General features: G+C 32.2%; 3 protein-coding genes across 3 annotated transcripts; all 3 read right to left on the bottom strand.

The window, feature by feature from the left end:
• Positions 1–2,292: 2,292 nt before the first annotated feature.
• LOC134231114 (uncharacterized) lies at positions 2,293–9,782 on the bottom strand. Its single transcript, XM_062713035.1, has 5 exons — positions 9,629–9,782; positions 8,117–8,710; positions 7,440–7,622; positions 6,944–7,046; positions 2,293–4,952 (listed from the first exon to the last, which is right to left on the bottom strand). Exons 1-5 carry the CDS (start codon positions 9,684–9,686, stop codon positions 4,451–4,453), a joined length of 1,440 nt encoding a protein of 479 aa, XP_062569019.1. The 5' UTR covers positions 9,687–9,782; the 3' UTR covers positions 2,293–4,450.
• An 854-nt stretch (positions 9,783–10,636) lies between these two features.
• On the bottom strand, positions 10,637–12,441 carry LOC134231112 (uncharacterized). The gene is made up of 4 exons (XM_062713034.1): positions 11,884–12,441; positions 11,470–11,655; positions 11,206–11,323; positions 10,637–10,957 (listed from the first exon to the last, which is right to left on the bottom strand). The coding sequence occupies exons 1-4, from the start codon at positions 11,963–11,965 to the stop codon at positions 10,687–10,689; spliced, it is 657 nt and encodes a 218-aa protein (XP_062569018.1). The 5' UTR covers positions 11,966–12,441; the 3' UTR covers positions 10,637–10,686.
• Positions 12,442–17,627: 5,186 nt separating this feature from the next.
• LOC134231104 (uncharacterized) lies at positions 17,628–21,696 on the bottom strand. The gene is made up of 11 exons (XM_062713026.1): positions 21,622–21,696; positions 21,298–21,336; positions 20,956–21,126; positions 20,661–20,771; positions 20,429–20,539; positions 20,175–20,308; positions 19,906–19,927; positions 19,777–19,824; positions 19,097–19,693; positions 18,815–18,875; positions 17,628–18,279 (listed from the first exon to the last, which is right to left on the bottom strand). The coding sequence occupies exons 2-11, from the start codon at positions 21,320–21,322 to the stop codon at positions 17,871–17,873; spliced, it is 1,689 nt and encodes a 562-aa protein (XP_062569010.1). The 5' UTR covers positions 21,323–21,336; positions 21,622–21,696; the 3' UTR covers positions 17,628–17,870.
• Positions 21,697–27,253: the final 5,557 nt, after the last annotated feature.

Here is a 27,253-nt window from a genome sequence, read left to right as displayed (position 1 = left end):
CTGTTCATGGAAGCTCAAAGATTTTTCAAGGTCTTGCATTTCTTACCGCGTAGGTAATTTGTCATAACAACTCACTGTCGATGTGTCGCAAAAACTCCAATTTCGGCCAAAGGATGGTTGGAGTACGATTTTTTTTTCAAAATGAAACCATGATGGCCTTTACATCCGGACTTACCTGTCTTGATCTGCTGTACATGTACAAACTGTTATGTTGACAGTTCCCCTTTATCATATCTTATCAGCTATTTGTCTAAAGTCACTAAAATTTAAGGAGATTAAAACATCTTTTTGTTCATCTAAATATTAATTATTTCTCTAACTGGGGTTTTGTCATCTTTTATATTACAAACTAGTCATTGAAGGACATACTTCTTTCCCAATGGACTTTCATGGGTACTCAAAACGAAAACATATTCAATCATATACATATTTAATCTTCTCCCAGTTCGGGCCCAGTGACAGTGGCATCATTTTTACATGTTTTAGAGAGAGTAAAGCATTCGATTATAAGAAAAATATGACAGTTTGTTCAACTCTCATCAGGAACACTCATTTTCTCTCTTTTCGTAAACAGAGTTTTTAGTATTCATACAAGAGGCTCATGGGCAACATCGCTCACCTGAGCACATGTGTTAGCTAAAAAACACAAATCAGCTCACTGAGCTCAGTATTGAAAAGTTTACTTGTTGGGGGAGAGGGTATTTGAATTTTCTTTTATTTGATGATGTCACTATATCAATAAAGCATACATGTATAATTTTGCCATACTTGAAAAGATTTTTAAAGGATTTTTTCCAACATATTACTTTATCTCATTGTGATCCCTTTAATCTACACCACCTGCGGATGCTTCCACATGACTTTCATATTCTAGCCCAATGGCTCTGGAGAAGAAGATTTTTAAAGATTTTTCCTATATATTCCTATGTTTAACTTTGATCAGTCATTGTGTCCCCGCCCTACCCTGGGGGGTCATGATTTGAATAAACTTTAATCTACACTACCTGAGGATGCTTCCACATGAGTTTCAGCTTTTCTGGCCCAATGGTTTTTGAGAAGAAAATTTTGGAAAGATACCATCAATTTTTAGCTCTACTGGTCAGAGACCAGAAGAGCTTATGCGATAGTAATGCGTCCGTCGTCCGTCCGTCTGTCTGTCTGTCTGTAAACAATTTTTCAAAATGCTACTCCATCCTACAGTTTTGGGCAAGTTTTCAATATAACCTGGCACACAAGTAGACTACACCAAGATAAAATTTTGTGCATCGGTTTATGATTTCGACAATGGTGTTGCCGTGGTTACTAAAAATAAATTTCTGTGAAATTGTTTCAAAATGCTACTCCTCCTACAGTTTTGGTCCGATTTCAGTATAACTTGGCACACAAGTAGACTACACTAAGATACATAATTCTGTGCATCGGTTTTTGATTTCAATGAACGGTGTTGCCGTGGTTACTTGAAAAAAAAAAATTTCAAATTATATTCATTAAATGCTACTCCTCCTACAGTTTTGGTCTAATTTCAATATAACTTGGCACACAAGGAAGCCTATCACTAAGATACATAATTCTGTGCATTGGTTTTCTTTCATCAATTTGCCATGGTATATATACTAAAAATAATACAATTTCAATAAATTCTTTTAAAATGCTACTCCTCCTACAATTATTATTTAAACAATAGAATGTTCTTCGATTACAATATAATTTGGCACACAAAACTATACTAAGATACATAATTCTGTGCATTATTTTATTATTTTGGCAGAGACCAAAAGAGCTTATGCAATAGTAACTATTTTATTGTATAGTTCGTCTGTTTTTGTCTGTAAACAATTTTTCAAAATGCTACTCCTCCTACAGTTTTGGTCTGATTTCAATGTAACTTGGCACACAAGTAACTAAAAAAACACATAATTCTGTGCATCGGTTTTTGATTTCGATGAATGGTGTTGCCGTGGTTACTAAAAATAGAATTTTCTGTGAAATTCCTTTAATATACTACTCCTTCTACAGTTTTGGTCTGATTTCAATTTAACTTGGCACACAATTGGCTTGCTAAGATACATTAAATATGCATCGGTTTTTGATTTTGATGAATGATGTTGCCATTATGTACTAAAAATAGAAATGTCCGTGAAATTCCTTTAAAACATCACTCCTTCTACAGTTTTGGTCTGATTGCAATGGCTTCTTTTCTTATCCTTTGTTATAAGTACAAACCAGTAGAGCTACAGTCTCGACAGAGACTTCTGGTTCATTAATTCATAATTATTTCCCCTTGGAAAAGGGCTTGGTCCTTTATTTAAACAAACTTGAATCCCCTTCATTCAAGGATACTTTGTGGCAAGTTTGGTTGAGATTGGCCCAGTGGTTCTTGAGAAGATGAAAATGTGAAAAGTTTACAACGACAACGATAGACAAGGGATAAATTTTGATTAGGAAAGCTCACTTGAGCCTTCGGCTCAGGTGAGCTTACAACTTGAGAATAAGATGAACCACTTATATCTTAATTGAAACTAGAACACACGTTTTATTAATTTGTTACTAAACAGGAAATAGAAGTAATCGTACAATTAACTGTCTTGTTTGGTACGATTGAAATAAAAAATCACAAATTATATTCATTTATATTTACATCCACCGTACATTTTCTTTATTTCATGAGAAAAACCACTGTTGTTGATCAGTTAGTTAACACCAGGAAGCCTATCACCTGCACAGGCTTCTTGAGCAACATGGCTCTTCCATCAATTAAAAGTACAATGACGTATATATACATGTACCAATAATACAATAATTGATCTGCTTAGTCCTACTTTAGATAATAATTATTATTTAAACAATAGAATGTTCTTCTTTGTTAGTATGGGAATTTATATTGCATTTGCTGAAAAATTACCTAACATGCGTAAGCAGGTTTCGCGTTTTATTATTATTATTTTTTGGCAACAGCTGCAATATTAATTTCCTTATTACAGTGTAACTATTTTATTGTATAAATAGTTTTTGCCTTAACAGGATGTATTTGTTAATATTTACATTTCCAATGTCTTTGTCCGAAATAAAATTACAAATAGTAAAAATACTTTTTACTTCAAAACCCTGGAAAAAAAAATAACGTGCGGGGGGATTAGAGACAGAAGCGGGGCTAGTTGCAAGTGAATTTGCGGAATCAAGAACATGTTGATATATAGATTTTTGAGTTTCATAACGATGATCAATCGATTGGCTTGCTAGATAATTCTATGCATAAACGCCTTCGGCAAGCCAATCAATAGATCACATCATGAAACAAAAAAATTAGACAGTTATTCCTTAAAAGAATACATATATATAACTACTAGTACGAGGGTTGTCCAAAAAGTTCGTGGACAATGACGTTTTTGTTAAAATAATTGGTTCTATACATATTTTTGCATATCAAAATAATTTTTATGAAAATTTAAGTCAGATAGATTTCGTTTTTATTGATGCAACTTTATATTTTTGTAAAAATCGGGGTCTTTAAATGTCGCAGATAGTTCGCACGGACCAAGATTAAATTTGAAATAACGTGTTTGAATTAAACTGATTATTTTTTTTATATGAAACAAGTCTAAGTTCAATAAAAAATATATGTAACACAGATAAAGAGACTATAATCATTTTTTTTTATATCTCAAGTATCGGGTACTATATAGACAGTGAAAAAACTACACAAAAGCCCTAACAAATATGTGTAAAAATCGACAGAAAAAGCGACGTCGGCCGTGCGAACGGGACAGCGTTCGATCCAAAAACTATGTTTTAATACGGTTAAAACGACGTCAGAGACAAAATATTTGTTCAAACAATTCAAAATTATTAGAATATATTTAGTTTATTGATCTGAGATAGGTACACACCATTTTTCAACGGTGCGTACAAATTTGAAGACACTTCAAGGAATTGAAAACACTTGTTATTTGATGAAAATGGACATTTCTATTCATGACATCGTTATAAATCTAGCGCAACATCGGCCTAGACTGTGCAGTCTGTGGATACGAATTGTTTATACTGATGACGCTGGTAAATTATTGTGTGTTGTTTTGAGATTGAAAAATTAAATTATAATCTATACTTCAAAATTATTGCTAGCACTTTGCAGTATGACATAATAAAGAAACTGTAGTGTGTGTCCATGAACGTATTAAAAATTCAAAATCCAAATGTTTGACGTTATAATGAAATTAGCTCACGTCAGACCGGTCTTTGCGCACTATCCGCAACCTAATAAAGACAACCATTTTTACAAAAATATGAAATTCCATCAATAAAAATTAAATCTTTCTGACTTGGTTTTTCGTTAAAAATATTATGATATACATTAGATATATATAAACCATTGGTTTTAACAAAAACGTCATTGTCCACGAACTTTTTGGACAACCCTCGTAAATGTGATTTTTCTTGATTTTGATTGAAATCAGAAGGCAGTGTTCACATACACCTCTTGCTCATCATCTTGCACATCATTTTGCACATTAACATTGTTCTGATATATTTCCTCTCCATCATACTCCACATATCCACTTGGTCCACAGCAAGGTGGCGGGACATTTGATTTTATAGACATATTCAGCAGACGACAACTACTCAAATCTGTATTTTGATAAACCTCTCCTGAATACGATATATTGTGATTCTGCTCTGAAAGTTCATTTGTTTTGATGAATTGTATATCATGGTTGACTTGCGGTTTCTTCTTCTTTACGGGGCGCTTGGATAGAGTCACAACGCTTTCTTCTTGAGCGTAATCGTACACCTGAGCTTCTTCGTCGTCATCATCGATTTCTAGATCATCAGATGACGCTGATTCCCTGTCTTTTGTGGAGGATTTTGCCGTAGAGGCGGAGTACTGGTTCCGTACAGAACGCTGTGCTGGGGCCTGCATCACTGGAGGTATGGAAGACTTTATTGTGTTTCCCCTGAAAATTAAACTGAAAAAAGATAACTTGTAAGTTTCATTTTCTTTGAGTTTACACAAAAGTTATGATTTTAAAAAGAACTAAATATATGTCACACATCTAAAAATGGGCATCAATCTTTGATTATTGATTTTGATAAAAAAAATTACCAAAACATAATGAAAGCAAAATTGATCTAAAATTATGATATTGCAAAGTATCGGGGAAATTATAATATACCATGAAGTAACTAATGATATAATCAGTGACCTCATAATGTCAGCTTTTCTCAAAATGGAGTACAACTTGCAGCAAAAATTTGTCGTAAACTTTAATTATAAGAACGATATCCTGAATATTGTACAGGGTGTGATGATGAAAAATATTCAGACCACAAATTGTTGTCTAGTTTATATATATTGTGTGTTTCAATAAGAGAGTTTGGTGCTAAATTTTAACGTTAAAATGAAAGACAAGCTAAATCCTACCCCCCCCCCCCAAAAAAAAAAAACAAGAAGAGATGAGAACAATTTTAAAGTGAAATCAATCATTGAGAAATCCTCATGAAAGTTAGATCTGAGTTTTGGAAAATGATTGTAACAATGCCGGTTAGTGCATCAAGTGTATTTAGTGTATTTAGAAATCTTAAATTTGAGTTGTTTGTCTGCATATCAGCATTTAAAGCCAGTTGACTTTCAGAGCTGGTTCAAGTTTGCAAGACTGACTGAAAGGAAGAGCGAAAGAAGTGGGCACCAATTAACACATGCCGGTAGTTCTGAAACGACACAATTATTTATATGCAACTTTAAATAAAAAAGATATGTATCTTGAGGGTTCTGAAAAGCCAGATATAAAACAAGAAAAATCTCAAGTATCATGTGAACTTACAAAAGAGTGGTCAGAAATTTCCAAGCATTAGTCTCATAAGTTATTTAGGATGTAATGTTGGAAACACTTTAAAAATAACATTTTAGGATTTGTTACCATGGTAACTGAAGTGGAGAATGTTGGGTACTTCTGACCCCAAAATATAATTTTGAATTTATGCTGATTAAAATGATATATAGAATGTATATGTAGCTTTAGTTGTCATTTATCCATTTGTATTTAGATGTGTGACATATATTGTGAAACACCCTGTATAAAAAGAACTGTTAGTGGTTAGACTTCAGACATGTCAAAGCTTTGATTATTGATTTTGGCATACATATTAAGCAGGTTTTAGTATAAAATAATGAATTGAGAAACCTTTCAACGAGGACATCATTATAGATGTACAAAATTTTTTAGGCGCTGATCTAGAAAATTTATAAAGATGGGGGTCTAAATCAGCTGCACATTAAATGAACAAACCACAAGTTCAATGCTTTCATAGGTTAGATCTTTGAATTAAGGTACTGATACACAAGTTTAATGTCTATTAGTGAAATGTGTTGTGTGCGTGTTTTCCCCCAAGTTATCATAGTGTATGGTGCAATCTTAGGAGTTCAGGGGAAGATTTTTTTCCATTCCAAAAAGCATTATTTTTTTAGGCAGGTGCAATTTTTAACGTTTGCACGAGCGAAAATACGAAATACGATATTATAACATTGTAAGTTTAGTCTTAGCAATATAGAGATAATGTCATCTATATAAAATTATTTGGTTGCCCTCTCCTGACTGATAGTCTCAGAGTGGCCCGACTCATAACTTTTTAACCAACTAATAATTTTAGCGCATTCTGGGAAAAATGGTCAGAAAATTAAGCACTGATTTGAAAATCCTCTGTGAAAAAATTCCCATGTACATTCCGACCCAAATTTTTCATCCTGAGTCGGGAGAGGGCAATCAAACATTATTTTAAAGTTGACCTGATCAGTCAATCGTTCTTTTTTTTTTAAATAAAATGTTGCAATTTACCAAAAACTAAAATAAAGTAATGTAAAGGGAATGTAGTTAGAAAATCGATGCATTCCTTTCAAAATACACTTGTATGTATTGATAAAGTCTTGGTGAAAGAACGAGAGACGTACCATTTTCGTTTGCACAGATATGCCAGTACAAAACTCAGGAGGACGAAGGCCACCAATACCGAAAATGCACCGATGGCAACGGACACTAGATGGACTTCAAACTCTGTTTAATGGAATGTAAAAGGCTAAATTAGGTCGAATTGATATACATGTAATACTGACAGCATGTTGGGCTTTATCAAGTATTTGAAAAATGATTGACGAAAGCCCATTTGAGGCCTATTCAGATAAATAGAGAGACTGCCAGAATTGATGAAGCGAAATCATTTTTTATTAAAATTTGTTATCTAAACCTGTTTTATTTGTGCAATCGAGGTCTTATTTTTGTTCATAAAAATATGGAAAAAACGAATTAAAACACCCAATTTAAACAAATTTTGAAATTTGTCATAATTTAAAGTACTAATTTAAAAAAAAAAATAAATTGTACATTTTGTCATTGATTTTTTTTTAAATTATAAAGCATATGACATTTATTAAAGACAAATTTCATTACCTTTACAAATTTCGCGTCCGCCATGGCTCCAAACACCGCTGGTCTCACAAGTTCCTAGAACAACTAGCTGCGTCTCTAGAAAGCGGTCACAGGAGACCTTACATTTATTTCCCATGTGTGTAGAACATGTAGGGTAAGTTAGCTGTCCTCCTGGGAATGTAGATGAGCAGCAGGACCCTATCCCTAAAAACAAGACAAACATTTTTAGATTGAAACTTTTCTGGTTAAAGCATTGTTTTTGTTGTTTTCTGCCATTCAGTTACTTCAAATTAAACATTTTTGTTTCTTTAACCAGTTGCAAGTTACCTTCGTTATAAACGTTTTGTTGTAAGATTAGCAGTTTAACCTACTGTAGATTACGTTATTTTAGCAACACCTTATTTTCGCGAGTCAGCTATATGGTATTTATAAGCGAGACAAAATTTTCGCAAGCTATGATTTTTGCTGTGTATAAGTAATCCTTACTAATACAAATTAATTTATGCAAGAATGGAATTTTCGCGAGGAGACAGACTCGCGTAATTACGCGAAAATAATGTTCTTGTGAATAAAAAGTGATTTACAGTATATTAAAAGTGTGTTTTAAGTTTTATATACCTTAAAGTTATTATTAGAACACCGAGTCTTCTGCTGTATGTTTTAACTTTAATTTATCATGATTAAGTTGATTCCCTTACCTTTGATGAGTGTTCTTTCTAAGAAATTCGATGAGTTCTTCAGGATTTCGGAGGAGCCCAGTTCTTTGAAGGAGGTAACAAATGAGTATTCCTCTGTTTTAATTACATTAACACTCTTGCCATTCTTTCCCACTACAATAAAGAACGACTTTATCCCCATTTCCTTTAGTCTGGCCAACTCTTTTGATCCATCTGTCCATTTTTTGACTTGGTCTGTAACCACCATTATCAAAATTTTTTCGCTGCATTCTCGCTCTCTATTTTCAGCCCTGTCATCATCAAAAATCGCCAAAACAAATCGAAGAGCATGATCTAAGTAGGGTTTGTCATTTCCACTTGTGTAGTTTAGACTGCCTATATTATCTATGACATCTATTTTGGTACTATTTTGATCTGACCAAATTCTTTTTTGTGGATAAAGTTTAATAGTATCATCATAAGCAAACACCCCCACACGTATACTTGTTTCGCTGTGGTTGTAAATGGTCTCTGTTATTTCTTTGAAAAATTCACGTTGATAATTAAAATCCTCTTCGTTCTTGGTGTTTACGGAGGCATCAAGACCCAGGATTATGTCTAGTTGTTTATTTCTGGCTATAATTACAAAGTACATGTACATGTATTAGAATTGCAAAAAAATGACGAAATTTCCGCAAAAAATGTTACCATACCATTTAGTTTACGTCTACTCATAGACTTCGTTTGACACATAATGATACGATGAAGAATTAAGAATAAAAACTATGGACACATCCTTGTGTAAATAAAGAAAACCTTGCTGAAGTCTAAAATCTATGTTTAACCAACGTACATGTATAAGGTTTGGCGTTGTTTTTAAATACTGTTGTGTCTTGCATTTATAGATGCGTTTTACCCAATTATTCCAAAGGAAATATGTCATTTGCAATTTGTAAAATACATAACCTACATGAATATGAAATATACGTGTTGCGAAAAAATTTATGGTGAAAAAATTTAAAGACCTTTTTTATTATCGTTTTACATAAGAAAAAAAACACTGAAAATTGTTTTTAAAATAACCCAAAACACTTATTTGACAAACTCTCAAACTTTCTAATGTTTAATATCAGTGCTCTATAAAATTCTTAATCGAAAGCATGGAGCTTGTCATTGCTCTTTAATGTATACCAAAATACTATTTTAAGTATAGTAATATCACTTTCTTTTGCATAAAGATTTTCTCTTAATATAAGAAATTGACAAAGATAGAAAACGAAACAACCTTCAAGTTACATAACACCATTCTAATATATATTTTCAAATACTTTCTGTGCATTTGATAGGTATTTTAAATTATCGATGAATTAACAATACATACTATTCCAATCAACTGGTACACTTTAGCGACTGCTAGTTCAATATTTACTAATTTTAATAATAATTTCCACGTAAATAATATTGCCTTTAACTTATATTTGCAATATTTTCGATTTAATAAGTTTCGATTCATGAAGTTACTAAGTAGGAGAAATATTTAAGTTATATCTATACCATTTGACAGGCTGGACAACAGATATATAATCCACAATTGAATTAAAACCACCAACATTTTAATGATCAAATTAATGTATGATTCGTTCCCACAAAAAATGCAGTATTATATTATAATACTTCCCTATTTCCAACACGGGATTAATTTCCTATGCGTCCATACAGGATATGGTCCTTTGATGCAAGTTTTCTATTTCTGACATTTCGAGGAAATTATTTGAATGATACTTCAGGTTAAAAAAAACAAATATGAAAATTTTCGTTGATTTAGTTAATGTTTGATTAATATCTCAGTATCCAGATAATTAGGATAAAGGATTTTTTTAATTAGCAAATATTTTCAATATTGATTTTATGCGTTCTCACATGAATATACATACATGTAAATGTGGGTCATCGATAGATAAAATAAACACTTTAATAAATTCATTGTTTTTCTATTCAAATAAGTTCGATGGCTAGGACATATCTTTAGAATTAAAGGATTAAGAATTCCAAAAGTATTCTAAAAGTGGACACCACCAAGGAAAGGGCACTAGGAGGAAGACCAGTTTAACTTAATTGAGTTAAGCTCAATTAAACTTGCGCAAGACGGTGATTTCCTTATTTTGGACACTTATCCATGATATTTCTTGGTATAATAACTATTTAATATACCAACCACTTCTCTCTTAAATGTTTCCAGCTTAATTTTAGCTGTCCGCCATATTGCCGACTCAAACAGTAAATAATCAATTTAGCTGTTTCCTTTTTATCCACACTAGGTCAGCATATCATGTCAAAAATAATAATCTTCTATAGTTTTATATCACAAGAAAGCCCATTTAGGACCTATCAAAATATTTTTGAATTCGTTATCATGAATTGTCAGTTATAACGAATTGAATTCGCAATAATTAACAATTTCTTTGAATTCGTTATGACGAATTTAAAGTGTTTTCACAGACTTGTTGTATTCGTTATAACGAGTTCAAAAAAAAAACCGACTAGAAAAACAAAAGTCAGACATGTACAAACACCAAAGGTTTATTAAATCAAATAACACAGAATTAATTTTCTTAAACGTTTTCATATGCCCCTTTCTTAAACACATTATGATAAAGATGGTGCTTCTTCCTCTTTTCTTGGCTAGCCTGAACATGTCTTCCTGGTTTCTTCACATCCTCCTTTGTTTTGGCCTCTGTACTATCAAGTCCCCCTTCGTTTACACTAGAGGCCTGATCAGATGTGGGTGTTATAAAGGTCACAGTTTCTAAGTAGTCGTTCCGCCGTGAACTTTCTTCACCCGGTCGTCTTTGTAAGGAGAAGTCTTCACCATCGTTCAACTTCCTTAAAATCATCGTGAAATCCCTTATATATTTTTAAAAAGTAAGATACTTCACAAACGTCAGTTTTATCACTTTTCTCCACATGTTTTGATTTATTTCTCAAAATATAATTATGGTATTTTGAATAATCTTGCGATTTCATTAATTCTATCGTTTGGACTACAATCACATAAAATTTACTTTTTGCGATGTTCTTCTTTTTGAATATTAACATAATATAACTATTTCCTATGTTTTTCTGATACTTACTTTATTTTTTGCTTGACCATCATGACCACTATGTACACAATGAAGACGCTAAGGAATCCCGTGGCAGCTCCCCCCAAAACAGCCTCTGTATTCAGTGACGATTTCTCCAGGACTGTTTCTATTGTAAGTATACGAATGAATTATGATTATTTCATAATTCTAGAATTCTACGTGTAAATAACCTTAAAAATATATCAATTTATACGAAAAAGGGCTGATTTAATTAAAATGGAAGGTAAACAAAATGTATTCTTTGGAATGTACCTTTAATTCTCTGACATATTTTAGTTTCAATAACAGACCACCTCCGGTGTTTATTGCAATATATTCCCAGAACATCGTCGTGCAGTCGAAACCCACTATCACAGATGACTTCACAATAAGAACCTACATATCCTGTACAGTTTATTTCAAGAACTCCGTTTGGGATATCGCTTGGGCATGTTGTATCTTCAGTGATAAATAAACAGCATGTTAAAACGAGTGATTTTGAATAATTGATCTAAAATAGTTTATTATAAAAGAAAAATTTTCATGTATAAGCATGTACAATAAAGAGAGATTTTAGTTTTAGGTACATGTAAGCGATAAAATTCATATAGTAAGAGAAGTCAATTAATGTTATCGAGTCCTGGACAGAAATTGTAGTTATTTGCAGAATGTGTAAAATGTTTTTACCTTGTACAGGGTTTGAAAAACAAATTCCTACTTTCCATAAAATAAACAGAAAAGATAAAACGGAAAGAGCAAACACATCCATGACTTTCTTTGATGTGAACACCTGGATGAATGAGAGATGGCATTTTCACCGCAAACATCTTATATGTCAAAGAATGATTCATGTAAACATGGAATCAGAAAAACCCACACATGACACCCAACTCCTCAATATAATCTCATATTTAACTGTTTACTTATATTATTGACAGTTACGGAGTCATGAGATTTTTAAAAATGATATGCGTTATGTGGAATGTATTGGATGACTGCCTCCTCAACAGAAACAATGGCCCAAGAGATGATCTTTGTCCTTTGCAGAATGAGGTTTCCATTGTGATATTTCTATCAAGTTACATCCTTATAATGGTACATTGTTCTTGTAAGGGACATGAAGACCAGAATGGCTTCCTTATATGGATAAGATCAGGGGACATTTTAAGGCTTGCACCTAGTACACCTGCGCAGATGTCTGATGATACTGTTGTTGCAAACACAATTGAGTTTAAAAGTACTTTAACAAAACATTGGATATGAGAAGTATTTTTAGTTTTTTTAAAGGTGAAAAAGTAAAAATGTCATTTACATTTATTTTTGTTCACAGGTATTTTTCTGGACACTGGAATCATGATGACAATGCGATTTTTTTTTCACAAAATGACAACATAGCATATCCATGCTTTATTATCTTAAGCAGAAGACCATTCTCGAAATCATAACAATAGCAATTTGCTAAATTCCATCAAATTCTTTATTTACTATAATATTCCAACTAAAGTTTTAAGATATTAATTCAAATATCATCAGAAGAACTTGTTTCATAATAAAAATGTATGCATCACACTTGTATATTCATATCAAATAACCCATATTCCATAGAAAAGAGGAACATAAATAACTACTATGTAAGAAATCAAAATAATTACACGTTAATGACATTATGTCTTGAATAAATATTTTTATATCTTGAGGTGGAAAATCTATGCTTCATAAATGCAGGCTTAATATTTGATAAAAGAAAATCTGTGAATTTTTCAAACTTTTCACAAATAAACGAAATATTTTTCTAAATTTCTAACAATCTTTAATTGAATAATCATTTATGTTTATATAGCAAGGCAAAACTTCCATGAATTACAGTAATTTTTGCAAAGTAAGTCAAACCAAGAGAGAAAAAAATCTTTTGTAATGTATATAAAAACTTCAGACCAAAAAATTAAAGAATATTCTTAAAGAGTAAAAACACATACAAAGAAAATCTTTTGTAAGTTGAATGACCCATGACTTGAAAAATGCTTGTCAGAAAACAAGGACTACAAGTAATCATTAATTTTTAACTTAAAAAAAAATTCCATGAAATTTGTTAAAAATTTCTAAAAAGTAACATTCTTGTGTCAAAAAAGTTTGTTTGAAAAAAAAAAAAAACAGTTGTTTAATATATAAGCAAAATTTCTCATATATATTCTCATTCAATTATCAAATTATCAGCTTTAACATGCTCACTTATTTATCATTTAAGATTTTTTGTTACTCATTATCAAAAAAATATGCAGACTCTTAATCCAAACATGCTCAACCATTCGTTCTCACTAATATGCTCACATACCGTATTTCTTACCGAAAAAGCTCATGTAACTATTATCACAAACATGTCAACTCACAAATCTTACAAACACGTTCTCCCTTTCAAAATCAAAGCCACATTCAATACGATTTAAAACATGCTCAGTCATTCATTCTCAAAAACATGCTCACTCATTCATCCTCAAAAACATGCAACCTCACAAACATGCTCACTTATTCATCCTCAAAAACATGCCTCATCACAAACATGCTCAAAAACATGCATTCTCACAAACCTGCTTACTTATTCATCCTCAAAAACAGTCATGCATTCGCACAAACATGCTTACTTATTCATTCTCAATAACATGTATTCGCACAAACATGCTTACTAATTTATCCTTACAAACAGGCATTCTCACAAACATGCTTACTTATTCATCCTCACAAACATGCTTACTTATTCATTCTTACATTCCTCATAACATTCATACTCATTTTTCATTTTTTTAAATATTCATTATGATATTTTCATGGATTAACCCATAAATCATTCTCACTCATGGAAAACAATCATAACATTCATAAAAATACCCATCCACCAAAACAATCATGCCACAGTCAAACAGTTATTCTCCCAAACAATTACGCTGACAGATATACAATCAAACATTCTTTCAGACATGCATACATCTAATCATCCTCACTGATTTTATCATTACAAAAAATTAATTTGATTTTCTATATTCATCATAAACATGCACACTCATTCATCTTACAAACGAAAACATGCTGAGTTATTCTTTCTCACAATATTGTTCAAACATTCATCGTTACAATACATCTTCACTCATTCTTCAGCACAAACATGTTCATTATTTCATATATTCTATACAAACATTTCACTCACTGACAGTGATTTCACATCATCTCACACATTGTACTACCTATCTCACATCCTCACACACACTGTACTACCTATCTCACATCCTCACACACACTGTACTACCTATCTCACATAATCACACACACTGTACACCCTATCTCACATCATCACACACACTGTGCTACCTATCTCACATCATCAAACACACTGTACTACCTATCTCTCATCCTCACACACACTGTACTACCTATCTCACATCCTCACACACACTGTACTACCTATCTCACATCATTACATACACTGTACTACCTATCTCACATCCTCACACACACTGTACTACCTATCTCACATCATTACATACACTGTACTACCTATCTCACACACACACTGTACAATCTCACATCATTACATACACATCATCTCACACACTGTACACCTATCTCACATCATCACACACACACCGTCACATCACATCATCACACACACACTGTACTACCTATCTCACATCCTCATACACACTGTACTACCTATCTCACATCCTCACACACACTGTACTACCTATCTCACATCATCACACACACTGTACAACCTATCTCACATCATCACACACACCCTCACCCTCTCATAAACACACTGTACTACCTATCTCACATCATCACACACACTGTAATGTCTTTCACTATAAAACAATTTTCAATTGTCAGTGAGCACGTGACTAGTTGTAATTAGTCGTGTGCTCTCTGACAATTGAAAATTGTTTAATAGTGAAAGACAATACACATTCACACAATTACATTCACACTTTCATCCACACAAGCATTTCACATCATCTTCATTGTCATCTTTCCAAAGTTGATGACTTTGTATATCCCTTTGTTACCCTGGGATATACTGAAGCATCAACAGATATAGGAAGATGACATGAAATGCAAATTCAGTGTTGTGTTTTCTTTTTGGTGTAAGATTCTCCTTCATTGCACACCCTATGAAAAGGTGTGCAAAAGAAGCATCTTAAACCAAAAAATACTGTCCTTTATTGTGAAGAAAAATCCACCTACAAACCTTATGCATAAATAGTCAGAAGATTAGTATTTGGAAGGAACTTCACAAGAAATAGTGAAATCTTCTTTTATTAGAAAAAGACCAGCCACAAAAACTCTCATACATGAAAGAATTAATGAATGGAAGATCTCTAATAAAAGAAGATCCTTCTGATGAGGTTTCTCTAGCCACGCATCTTCTGCACTGCAAGAAGATCTGAGGCTAGAGAAAACTCAACAGAGGGAAACACTATTTCCTTGGCAGAGCTGTTTCATCCATGCATGAAACATCTCTGCCAAAAAAGGACTGAAAACACAACACAAACCACTGACAATCTATTAACATTCACTCAAAATCGTTTTTAAATCAACTAGAAAATGATGAAAGTAATCTTAAAATTATCTTAAACATTATAATCATTCATTTTTAATTGGACTTATATCGCTGAACTTTCGTACATTTATGCATACATTCAAACATCCATCCTCTGACACAACTACATGTATACTGACATACATACAATAAAATATTCATACTTTAATATATTCAATCAAACATCGCACTGTCATACATACAAGCAAACATTTATACTGACATACATACAATCAAACATTCATACTGACAAACATACAATCAAACAATTATTCACTCAAATCACCATGCTTTTATACATGCATTTAAACAACAATCTTCTTTAACAATTACTAAGTAAACTGTTATACATAAAATCAAACCTCCATATTAACATACACTCAAACATTTACACAGACATACACTCAAACATTTCCTACTGGCATACAGCTGTAGATTATTTCAACAATCCATCCACTCAAATGCTGACATTCATACATTCAAACATCCAACCATTTATACAACCATGCCGCCACATACATTTAACCATCCGACCATTCATAAAAACTTGATGTCACATCCACTAACATACAACCATTCACACAACCATGCTGTCACACACACTCAATCATTCAAAAATCATGTTTACACATACAATCAATCATCCAACCATTCACACAATCATGCTGTCACCTACTCTCAAACATTTACTACTGATATACATCTGTTCATTATTTTAACAATCCATCCACTCAAATGCTGACAAGCATACATTCACACATCCAACCATTCACACAACCATGCTGCCACATACATTTAACCATCCGACCATTCACAAAAATTTGATTTTACATACACTCAAACATACAACCATTCACACAATCATGCTGTCACATACATTCAAACATCCAACCATTCAAGCAATCATGTTGTTATATACACTCAAACATCCAAACATCCACCCATTCAAGCAATCCTGCTGTCGCATACACTCAAATATACAACCACCCACACAAACCATGTTGTCCCATACTCTCAAACTTCCAAACATTCAAACAATCATGCTGTCGAATACCCTCAAACATACAACCATTCACATTATCAGGCTGTTACATTCACTCAAATATACAACCATTCACACAAACCATGCTGTCCCATTCTCTCAATCTTTCAACCATTCATGCTGTCGCATACACTCAAACATACAACCATTCACATTATCATGCTGTCACATTCACTCAAACATTCAATCATTCACACAAACCATGCTGTCCCATACTCTCAAACTTCCAACCATTCAAACAATCATGCTGTCACATACATTCAAACATCTAATCGTTCAAATAATCATACTTTCTTGAAAGTTAAAGTATTGAAAGATTTCAGTTATATAACTATCTTAGTTTAAATGTAATGATAATATTAAAAATTACTATAATAACTATGCTTGTAAAACTGTTGTAGAGTTGATGAAAACTGAAGTTTAAATAACCTAACAGACAAAATACAAGTCATGGGTCGAACAGTAATCAAGATATTGAATTTAAGAATTTGTTAAATATGAACATTGAATTATATTCTCAAAATACATTTTAGCTCCAGTTCATTAGTTTTGCATCAACAATTAAAAACATTAATTGAAATTTTCATCAGTGCTTTAAAATACTTTTGAATATGGTGATGATGAGGTTCAAAAAACAAAAGAGCTACGTGTAAAAAGATTTTTGTTTCAAAATTTGATAAGTCTGCCAGCTTTCTATAAATCAGAAATTACACCTTATCTAAAAATCTATGATATTCAAATTTTTACCAGCATAAAATTTACAATTTCTTAAGTTATGGGTAAACAAAATATAAACTGCATTTAAAAATCAAGTAACAAAATCGGTTAAATACTCAGAAAACTTTTCTCAACTAAGTTCCTTAAAAAATTATGTGATATGAAGCACATAACACATAACTATACGTAACAGGATGGATTGAAGAAATAATGGTGCACAAAACGAACTCAGTTATTGCAAATATTAAAAAATGAGCAAACAAAAAATATATGGTGAAAAAAGCTGTAAAATATTTTAGAAAATAAATTCCTGATGGGTGGATCAACTTATCTAAAATGCTTGCGCTTCTTGTTAACTGATTTAATCTTCTTTAATTTTCTCTCAATTTGCTGGCTCTCTTGGATTATGAGATCCTCCTGAGAGATCAGCTTTTCATGGTCAATAGACATCCTCTTCACTTCGTTACTTAGCTGTTTGTCTTTGGATTTACCCTTCTTTAGTTCCCTCTCTACCATTTCCATTTCTTTTTGCAGTTTTTGTTGCTTCTCTGTCAACAGTCTATTGGTGACCCTAACCTCCTTCAGCTCTCTTTGTCTCTGAGAGAGCTGCTGTTTTGCCGTGTCTGCTCGTTTCTGTGTATTTTCCAGCTCTGACTTCATTACCGCTAGACGATTTGTGAGTTTCATTTCCTCCAGATTTGATTTCGCACCTAAAGTTTGAAGTCTCTCCAAGAATCTAATAATACAATGCAAAAGAATGACTTTCTCTAGTCAGGTACAATCATCAATTTTTGGTTGGTGTTAGATAAGGTATATTAGGTTGGTTAGTTGTTTGTTTCAAGTCCATCAACTCCCAAAACTTTTTCTGCCTTTTTGGGACAAATTTAGACATACATGTACAGCACTTGAGGCCATTGTAATGTTTTTGTCAGCTAGTGTGACATATGTAACATAATAGTTAGTTCCATGGACTAAGTAAAGCCCATGAACCAAAGTGAGATTAAAATTATACTTTGTATTTCTAAAACTAATGTTCTACCCACTGAACTTCAAATGATTTATAAGAACAACCCACAAATTTATTTGCCCATGTTGATGAAGTTTTTTTTTTATTATTAATTTTTGATTTATCAGAATATATTTTTTTTTCTATGACTGATCTTCAGTGAATGAAGTACCATACAGAAAAAAATTAATTACTTATTTGCTGTTCATTATTTGAATTTCAAAGCAAGGAATAAGTAAATTAAAGAAGTACTAGTATTACTTACATTTCATTTGTACCTTGAACCTTCTCTATTTTCCTCTGACTGTCTTGCTGCTCAATACCATCTGGTGATTTAAAAAAAAACATACTAAAGAGTCATACATATACCTAGCTTATTATATATTTTGTAAAATGTGTATTTTATTGACAAAATTGGTAATAGCGTTTCCAAAAATAATGCTCTTATTGATCAAATACTAAGTACTAGTAGTACGTCTAGTACATTTGTAATACTAATTAAGTACATGTATATGAATTTATTTCACATAAATAGAATATTACAAACCAATCTTCCTTTGATGTGTCTTCTTCTGTTGTTGAAAACTTTTAATTGGTGTTCCTCTTTTCTCCTCCTCAACAGCTTTCACATCAACAACAACCTTATTCGCTGATAAGCACGACTCTCTATCAACCTCCTCAATTGGGGACAGGAATGTTCGGGTGAGATACATCACTAATGGAGAAGATTCTCTATCAACCTCTTCAGCCGCTTCAACTGGGGAAAGAAAAGTGCGAGGGATATACCTGGGGGATTCCAATGTTTCATCCGTGAAATCTTGTTGAAAGTGATGATAAAGGAAGCTATCTTCATTTCTTGACTGAATGAATCGGACATCTTCTGCAGTAAGGCTTTCCATGCGTCCTTCGTACATGTTAGGTGTGACTAACGCCTGGATTCTTTCTTTTGCATCATAGAACTGGCTGTTTCCTTCGAAAGGTTTGAACGGAACTGTTATCGAGGCAATATCCAAGCTATCCAACTTTTCTTGAATCTCAGCTGGTATTGGTTGCCTTGGTGTAAAGTCCAAACAAAAGTCCTCTAGAGACAACTGTGTTTGTGAAGAAAGTACATCACACATTCTGTATTTTTGTTTCTCTGAAACTAGACATGAACAATATTTTATAGAGACATCACTAAAAATAAGATCAATTTGGAAGTTACTAAGAAAATTTAATGATTATTACCTTTTGAGGGTGTGTTCAGAGACAGCATGTTTACTTCTTCAGCATTCTCTATAAATATGGATAAATAAAAGCTAAGTGACAGATCAAAAATTCTACGGTCGTTTTAATGACTGTATTTGTAAATAGAACCTTTCTTTGGATTGTGTTTCCTCTAACAAACATCACATCATACCATTTGTAAAGTAATTGCTTCTATGGATATTTCTCGGCGGTTATGACTGGTCAATACGGGATGCTTACATCTCTTAAGTACCAGATCTCAGAGCTAGTGTTACAAGAATCGATTCAAGCTTTTGCTTTTGCCCAGATCACAATTTGTTTTTTCAGCAGGTCACTGTCAGTTATTTTTATTTTTTATGTGTTTCAGATAAAAAATTTAACGATTTAAAAATTGTTGCAGTATTACCTGTTGGAATATTAGCTGGACCTTTTTGAGCTTCTAAACTTCCAGTATTGCACCGAGAAGAGCTGGGTGGCAGAATAACTTCAAACACATCATTGTCTTCTAGGTTCGCAATCTGCTGCTTTGTTGCTAGAAAAAAAATATTCAATAATAACAAATATTAAACTGATTTAAAAAAGAAAAAAGAACCATATATATTTAAAAAGAATGATAAAATACCAAAGGGGAATATTGAAATTGTAAGAGTACCATCAGACAGAGGTGTAGCTGGAGGTGATTTAACTGTTCCTGGAGTTTTGTCTTTAGTTGTCTTTAACTGTATTGGTGGAACTACAGGCAATCCTTTTTTCACAAGTGAATCTAAAATACATCAATTTATTTGTTAGAGTCCTATATATAAAAGACTTACAAATCGTACATGTAGCATAGTATTAATCAACAAAAATATGCAAACAAACTTCGTTTTGAAAAATAAATTTACCTTCTGAGGTTGTGGTGCGTTTGGATGTTTTAACCAAACTAGGGGCTGCACACTTTTTAGATATTGGAGGCAGGACAGGAAAGGCTCCTTTTACTTTCACTTTATTGAATTCTGAAAATAATTAATGTTAACTATTTTTTTTAAAAAAGGCAACTAATTTTTGTCCTTAATGACATTAGGAACTCGGGATTAATTTAAGACTGAGTTGTCTTTTTCTCTCAAATTAATAAACTGGAATAGATCAAATGAAATATTATATACGATGTGATTGATTAGAATAGAAAATATAAATAACCTTCCGGGGGCTGTTTCTTTGGAAATACTTTTATTGCAGGTATTGGATGATAAGAAGTATTCGGTCTAGGAATAATTGGTCTGTCTACTCTTGGTAAAGTAGCTGACTTGCATGGTCTGAGTGTCATTTTGGCATCAAAACCTCCAATGGCATCCAGCTCTTTCTGCAGAGCTGTTTGTTGAATAAAACGTTCACAAGTATTAGAGAATAAACATATGTATTTAAATTTCATTTTGAATGTATTCAGATATTACATGAATCTCTCCTTAAATTTTATCAATCAATATATAAGCCTTAAGGGATTTTATTACAGAATCAATTTGTGCCCTATCTTGTACATACCACGAGGAGACTTGTTGGACTCCATGATTTTCTGTAAGACTGAGAAAAGAAGGAAAACTTCAGCAATATTTTGTAAAATATTTTTTAATATTTAAAATATTACATTAGTGAAAATATTTCTACAAAAAGGTGACATTTGTACATTTAAAAAAACATCAAGGCCATAGACTTATATTAAAGATATCTTTTTACATGTCTTTAAGTCTGCAGATTTATCACCTGTTTTAAATCAATACACTTTTAAGTGTTAACATTGAGTGAAACAATGTTGCTGAAATAAGTTTTATCATGTATGATTCCAAGGTGAAGTTTGAAGATGCTTACCCTTCGGTGAGACCTTGTTTGGCAGCAGGTCCACATTTCGATGGGCAAAGTTTTTCACTGCAGCGTTCTTCTGATGAGCTGAGGGAGTATTAAGAGCAGGGAATCAAATTTGGGGGGGGGATATTTTTCATATCATGTCTACATGTAATTTTCTATTTAAATCGTATTGTAAGAAATTGATATTTTTGCATTTATAAAGAATGGATATTAAATCAGTATCCTGCCTAAAGTATATGCCGAAGAACGTCAACTACAATATATATTGTACGTTTGTTCGTGATAGAATCTTATTGCTCCAAACACTTCGACACAGTTTGAAAACAAGTGAGAAAAACCCGGGATGTGGGGCACACATTTTTAAAATTCGATCTATCATTTGCATGTCCAGATGCACTAGACATTTTATTCTTCCGCGTTTACACTAGAACTAATATTTTAAAAAATCCAGATTTGTTTAATAGTTTATTATGCTTTAATTATCTAAGAAAAAAGTATAAATCATTTTGTTTTCAGAAATGATGTAGGGCACACCAACACTAAAACGGATATGGGACACACATTAATTTACTTTCAAATTGAAACATCGAGCCTTCATATCTTAATGTTTCCATTTAAATGACTGTTGTTAGATGTTACAATAACCTGTAAAACTCATCCACTTGATTCCCTTGGTTTGCTTGTGTCCAAACAAAAAATAGTTTGGATTCAGAAAATTCTTTGGAGTTTGTGTGGACCCCCCCCCCCCTTCCATCTTGAAAAAGTTCCTAAATCTGCATATTGGTATTAATAATAAGATCTTCGGCACTAGCATGTCTTTTGATATGGGAAAGAGATCAAGAATTTTTGTTATGCTCAAATATTTGCAACAACTGACCCTCCAGGTGAATATAAGAATTTTTTCCCTTCACATGCTACGATGGTCTAAAAAATAGATCGGGAAATTCCAAATTGAAACAAATAGTTTCGGAAAGCTATTTTATTTGCTCCTAACTTGCACTCAGGTGAACATAAAATTAGTAATCGAATGTACATGTGTGAAAGTGGTTGCCAATGATGGGGAGGGCCAAAACAAATCAAAGGTTTTTAGCTGTCATTTTTCTCTGATTATGCCTCCCCCCTCCAAAACTTATCCTATAAAAGAGCTTGACATTATTATTATCATTTTTTTTTGGTATAGCTAATAAAGTACTTTTTACAAAAAATCCCAATTTATACTGCTATAGTATAATTTATTAAACCCTGCTCCTATCATTACTTTTGGCTAATACCGGTATTCTAGCAAATGTAAATAAGATGGCATGAACTGCTTTATGAGTACGTAATATTTAATCACTGATTCATACATGTATAATAAAACAATAACTGTTAGGTTTTTCCAATATTACGATGATTTAGCCACCTTCGAAGTACAATATTCATCTTTGTCTTTTTTCTAAATATGGATTAAAAAACTATTAGAATTTTGATACAAGTTTGTCAGCTGTTGCAAATAGTTGAGCATAAGAAAAGTTCCTTAATCTCCGCTTCCTATCAGCTGACATACTTAGAGTCTTGCCGACAAAGATCTAATAAATACAAACACTGAACGAATATATAAACTTTTCGAGGAGAGAGAGGGGGGGGGGTCCAAACAAACAAAAAAAAAGTTCTGACTCCAAAATGTTTTTACAAGCAAAGAAATTAAACAATCAACCTAAAAAAAAAGCTTTTTCATGCGTGTTCAATAGGGTCTGGGTCGTGTTACTAAACATAGAATTATCGTAGAGTACGTAAAATATACATAGACTCCGGACTTCAAAATTTCCATTTAGATACATGTATATACTAGTATCTTTCAATGTAATATTTAATAAAAGTCAAAATTTGAAATTCATTTTTGCAGCTTTTGTTGAGGATCATGCAGGCCATTTCAACTTACAATATTTGAATTTTTGTATGGATACAAGCAAACCAAGGGAAAATCAAATATTTGGATGAGTATTACAAAGATGTGTTGTACAGGTAATTGTTCATCTATACTACCAAACAGCAGTCATTTAAGTGGAAACATTTAAACAATAAAATGCTTTCTTTGTTTGTTGTTACTGGAATGAAATATGCAGCTTTGAAAAAAACATAACCCGCGTAAGCGGGTTATGTAAATTTTTTCTGCAATAGCTGCGATGTTTCATTTGTAACAACAAACAAAGAAAGCATTTTATTGTTTATATTTATATCTGTTTAAAAAATCAATTAAAGTAGGATTAAAAAGATTAATTATTGTATTAATGATGCGAACGTCTTTATACGTTTCATTGATGGAACAGCCACTGATTAAGAAATCTGTACAGGCGACCTGCCTACTGTAGTTTATGAAGTGATGAACGCAATGGGGTTTCTTAAGAAATAAAGGAGAAAATACTCAGTGGATGTAAATATTAAGATATGAATGCTCGATGTTTCAATTTGAAAGTAACTTAATGTGTGTCCCATATCCGTTTTAGTGTTGGTGTGCCCTACATCATTTCTGAAAACAAAATGATTTATACTTTTTTCTTGGATAATTAAAGCATTATAAACTATTAAACAAATCTGGATTTTTTTAAAATATTAGTTCTAGTGTAAACGCGGAAGAATAAAATGTCTAGTACATCTGGACATGCGAATAATAGGTCGAATTTTAAAAATGTGTGCCCCACATCCCGGGTTTTTCTCACTTGTTTTCAAACTGTGTCGAAGTGTTTGGAGCAATAACCATTCTTTCACGAACTAACGTACAATATATATTGTAGTTGACGTTCTTCGGCATATACTTTAGGCAGGATACTGATTTAATATCCATTCTTTATAAATGCAAAAATATCAATTTCTTACATCGAAGCGGAGCATTTGTCCTCCATTTTTGTGTGTCCTAATCCCGTACAATGACGTAGATTCCCCGCCGTGAATACTAAAATAAACATTTTGTTCAAACTATAATATTTGATGAGTAATACTATATTATACAATATATGTAAGAAACACAAAATTCTACCGCTTGTTACCAGAGGGGGCATCTCAAAATGCAAAAAATTAGTAAATTTTACTATTTTTATTGGGTATTACAAAATACGACATACACAATGGATTCACATGAAAACATAATACAAATATTGGAGATATTCTCAAATTTCTGTTTTAAATTTCAAGAGCGTATGTTTATTACTTTTTCTTTAATAATATTTTTATTACCCCTTTCTTTAAGAGCTACAGATTATCATTACGTCAAAAACACACTGCAACGACGTCAACTTACCTATCAATTGCAAAATCGGTTTAAAAATCAGTTATATCAAATTGTAATTACATTTTTATACCTATAATTTCTTAATTTTGTGTAAATTTAATAATTAAGCGAAAAAAGTTGCATTAAAACAGTAAAGAAGCTTCACTTTACTCTGATGCGTGAAATATTGTGCAACGGAAACTATAGTCGGCCCCCTCAAGTGAAACAATATTACTGAAATAAGTTTTATTTAGTAGGCTTCCACTGTTAAGTTTGAAGACACATACCCTTTGGTGAGACCTTGTTTGGGAGCAGGTCCACATTTCGATGTTTAAAGTTTTTCACTGCAGCGTTCTTCTGATGAGCTGAGGGAGTATTAAGAGCAGGAAATTAAATTTGGGCGGAAATATTTTTCTCTTAAAATCGTATTAGTTAATTATATTTTACATAAAAATCATCTAAATCAGTGCTGATCCGATATTTTAAAAGTGCTGCAGTTCGTGAACAATACCCTGCCAGGCTAATGTACATGTAAGACCTATGAATTGCATACTTATCCATCCGCTATTTTGTTCATGGAAAACATTTTGTTAAATTCTGCTCAAATGCCAATTATTACTATTTTCCCGCTAAACTATCTTGTCAATTTAAATAATTCTCAACACCCAGGACAACAATACAAGTACTAGTATTTGTTCATTGGTATGTCATAACTCCATGTCATTTTTCAGCAGTCAGAAGTTGACAGAAGTTTTGAAAAGAATTTGCAATTAATGTTTTGCACGCATATACACACACATTCAAAATGTCTGCATATGAAGTGAAAGGTGTATTAAAACGAAAATTAAAAAAGGAAAAGAAACAGACATAGTGTGATTCCATGCTAGAAAGTGTGCTATTCACTAGGGCAGTCTTGTAGTAACCAGTGGGTAAAAAGGTAAATACCCCCCCCCCCATTTTTTTTTGTATAAGATATTTATACTGAATAATGAGTAGATTTGTCAATTTTACAGTTGTGTCCCCTCGATAATTTTACCAGTACAAGTATATCATACACTAGAAAACAAACTCTTTTTATATTTTGCTAATTTACGGTAATGCCCTTTCATAAGATCCCGATGATCTTTTTATTGTGAGATTCTGCTCTCTCCTAAATTAAAATTGCTTCCTATAGGCTAGTTATGAATAGGATATTTATTGGGAAATGTCTTCAATGTGCGAGTAAAGTTGTGAAAAATGACTTTGAAAAAAAGTGCAAAAATATCACACAAATGTTATATACAGAAAATTAAGAGGTTTTAAACAAGAATAATACATTATTTTGAAACAAAAATGAAAGATAGAACAATATACATGCAGATAATGTGAATAAAAATGTTAGCATCAAAAATCAAAAACAAAGGGAATACATTAATATATCTGATACCTTTTAATCAATACATCTGAAATTTAAAGGTTATCTTTTTAAGACTTTGAAATTTAAAAAAGATTTAATTCAAATCAATGGAATAAAATTTATTTAGCGTGTGTCATTTATGTTTGAGCAAATTAAGTCATAATTTCTGTAACCTCAAAAATGAAAAACGCTTTCTGAATTTAGAGCAAATTTTCTAATAGATCTAGGGCTTTCACGCCCGTTTTGGGGGACTGGGGGCCAGGTCGTAATAATTGGAAAATTAGCAATCTTGAAAAATTAACATTATGAATTACACAGTCGTTGATCATTGGGTTTTCTGGTTTTGTTATGAACTAAATTTCTGGAGGGGGGTCTAAATTAGGAAGTAGGGAAAAAATTTAAACAAATTCATTTATTATATATCTCACTAAATGTTTTGAAATATTTTAAGGGTCCGGTGATGACTTCGGGGTAAATTAACATATTCAATAGGAAGGAAACATTTTTTTTGCAGCTTTTGATTGGTCTCAAAAATATAAACAATATAGAGTCATGCAGTCAGTTATACAAATATGTACATGACTTGTACTTTAATATTTTAGAAAAAAAAGTATTAAACAGAATAGATATACTGATTTTGTTTGCTTACCTGCAATGTCAGCATCTTTCTGTGAAATCATTTTTCCTTGATTTCGGTTTTTCAACATTTTTGCAAAGCTGAAAAATATGTGTTTAATAGATTTATTTTCATTTTAATCACATAATCTTAACTGACTCAAAAACTTTAAGTAAAGCTTAAATTAAATTTTAATTTTAAAGGTTTTCTACACCAATTTTATTTAGAGTAAATTAACTATTTAAAGCTATTTCTCATGTCCAACAGGCAATGGTCAATTTTTTTTCTTTGGTACTTTTAGCAAATTTGATGGTTAACACCCCCCCCCTTCCCCCCTTTGATATTTTGGGGTTCATGTGCATTTTTATTATCTTAC

Source organism: Saccostrea cucullata, unplaced genomic scaffold (assembly GCF_032062105.1).
Source record: "Saccostrea cucullata isolate Sc308-1 unplaced genomic scaffold, CSIRO_AGI_Scuc_v1 ctg2979, whole genome shotgun sequence".
Taxonomy (NCBI): domain Eukaryota; kingdom Metazoa; phylum Mollusca; class Bivalvia; order Ostreida; family Ostreidae; genus Saccostrea; species Saccostrea cuccullata.
This window is presented reverse-complemented; position numbering and strand designations above follow the sequence as displayed.

Bases quoted from the DNA above. Each gene is read 5' to 3' on its own strand.
- LOC134231114 (XM_062713035.1), bottom strand. From the start codon at position 9,686: ATGTTGGTGGTTTTAATTCAATTGTGGATTATATATCTGTTGTCCAGC. The intron at 8,711-9,628 runs GTATAGATATAA...TTGTAATTATAG, and splicing joins GTTGTCCAGCCTGTCAAATG to CCAGAAATAAACAACTAGAC. The intron at 7,047-7,439 runs GTAATGAAATTT...TCCATTAAACAG, and splicing joins CGGACGCGAAATTTGTAAAG to AGTTTGAAGTCCATCTAGTG.
- LOC134231104 (XM_062713026.1), bottom strand. From the start codon at position 21,322: ATGGAGTCCAACAAGTCTCCTCGTG. The intron at 20,772-20,955 runs GTTATTTATATT...AATTATTTTCAG, and splicing joins AAAGAAACAGCCCCCGGAAG to AATTCAATAAAGTGAAAGTA. The intron at 19,928-20,174 runs GCAACAATTTTT...GATGTTTGTTAG, and splicing joins ATATTCCAACAGGTAATACT to AGGAAACACAATCCAAAGAA.
- LOC134231112 (XM_062713034.1), bottom strand. From the start codon at position 11,965: ATGGATGTGTTTGCTCTTTCCGTTTTATCTTTTCTGTTTATTTTATGG. The intron at 11,656-11,883 runs GTAAAAACATTT...TTATCACTGAAG, and splicing joins TTTTTCAAACCCTGTACAAG to ATACAACATGCCCAAGCGAT. The intron at 10,958-11,205 runs GTAAGTATCAGA...GATGATTTTAAG, and splicing joins ATGGTCAAGCAAAAAATAAA to GAAGTTGAACGATGGTGAAG.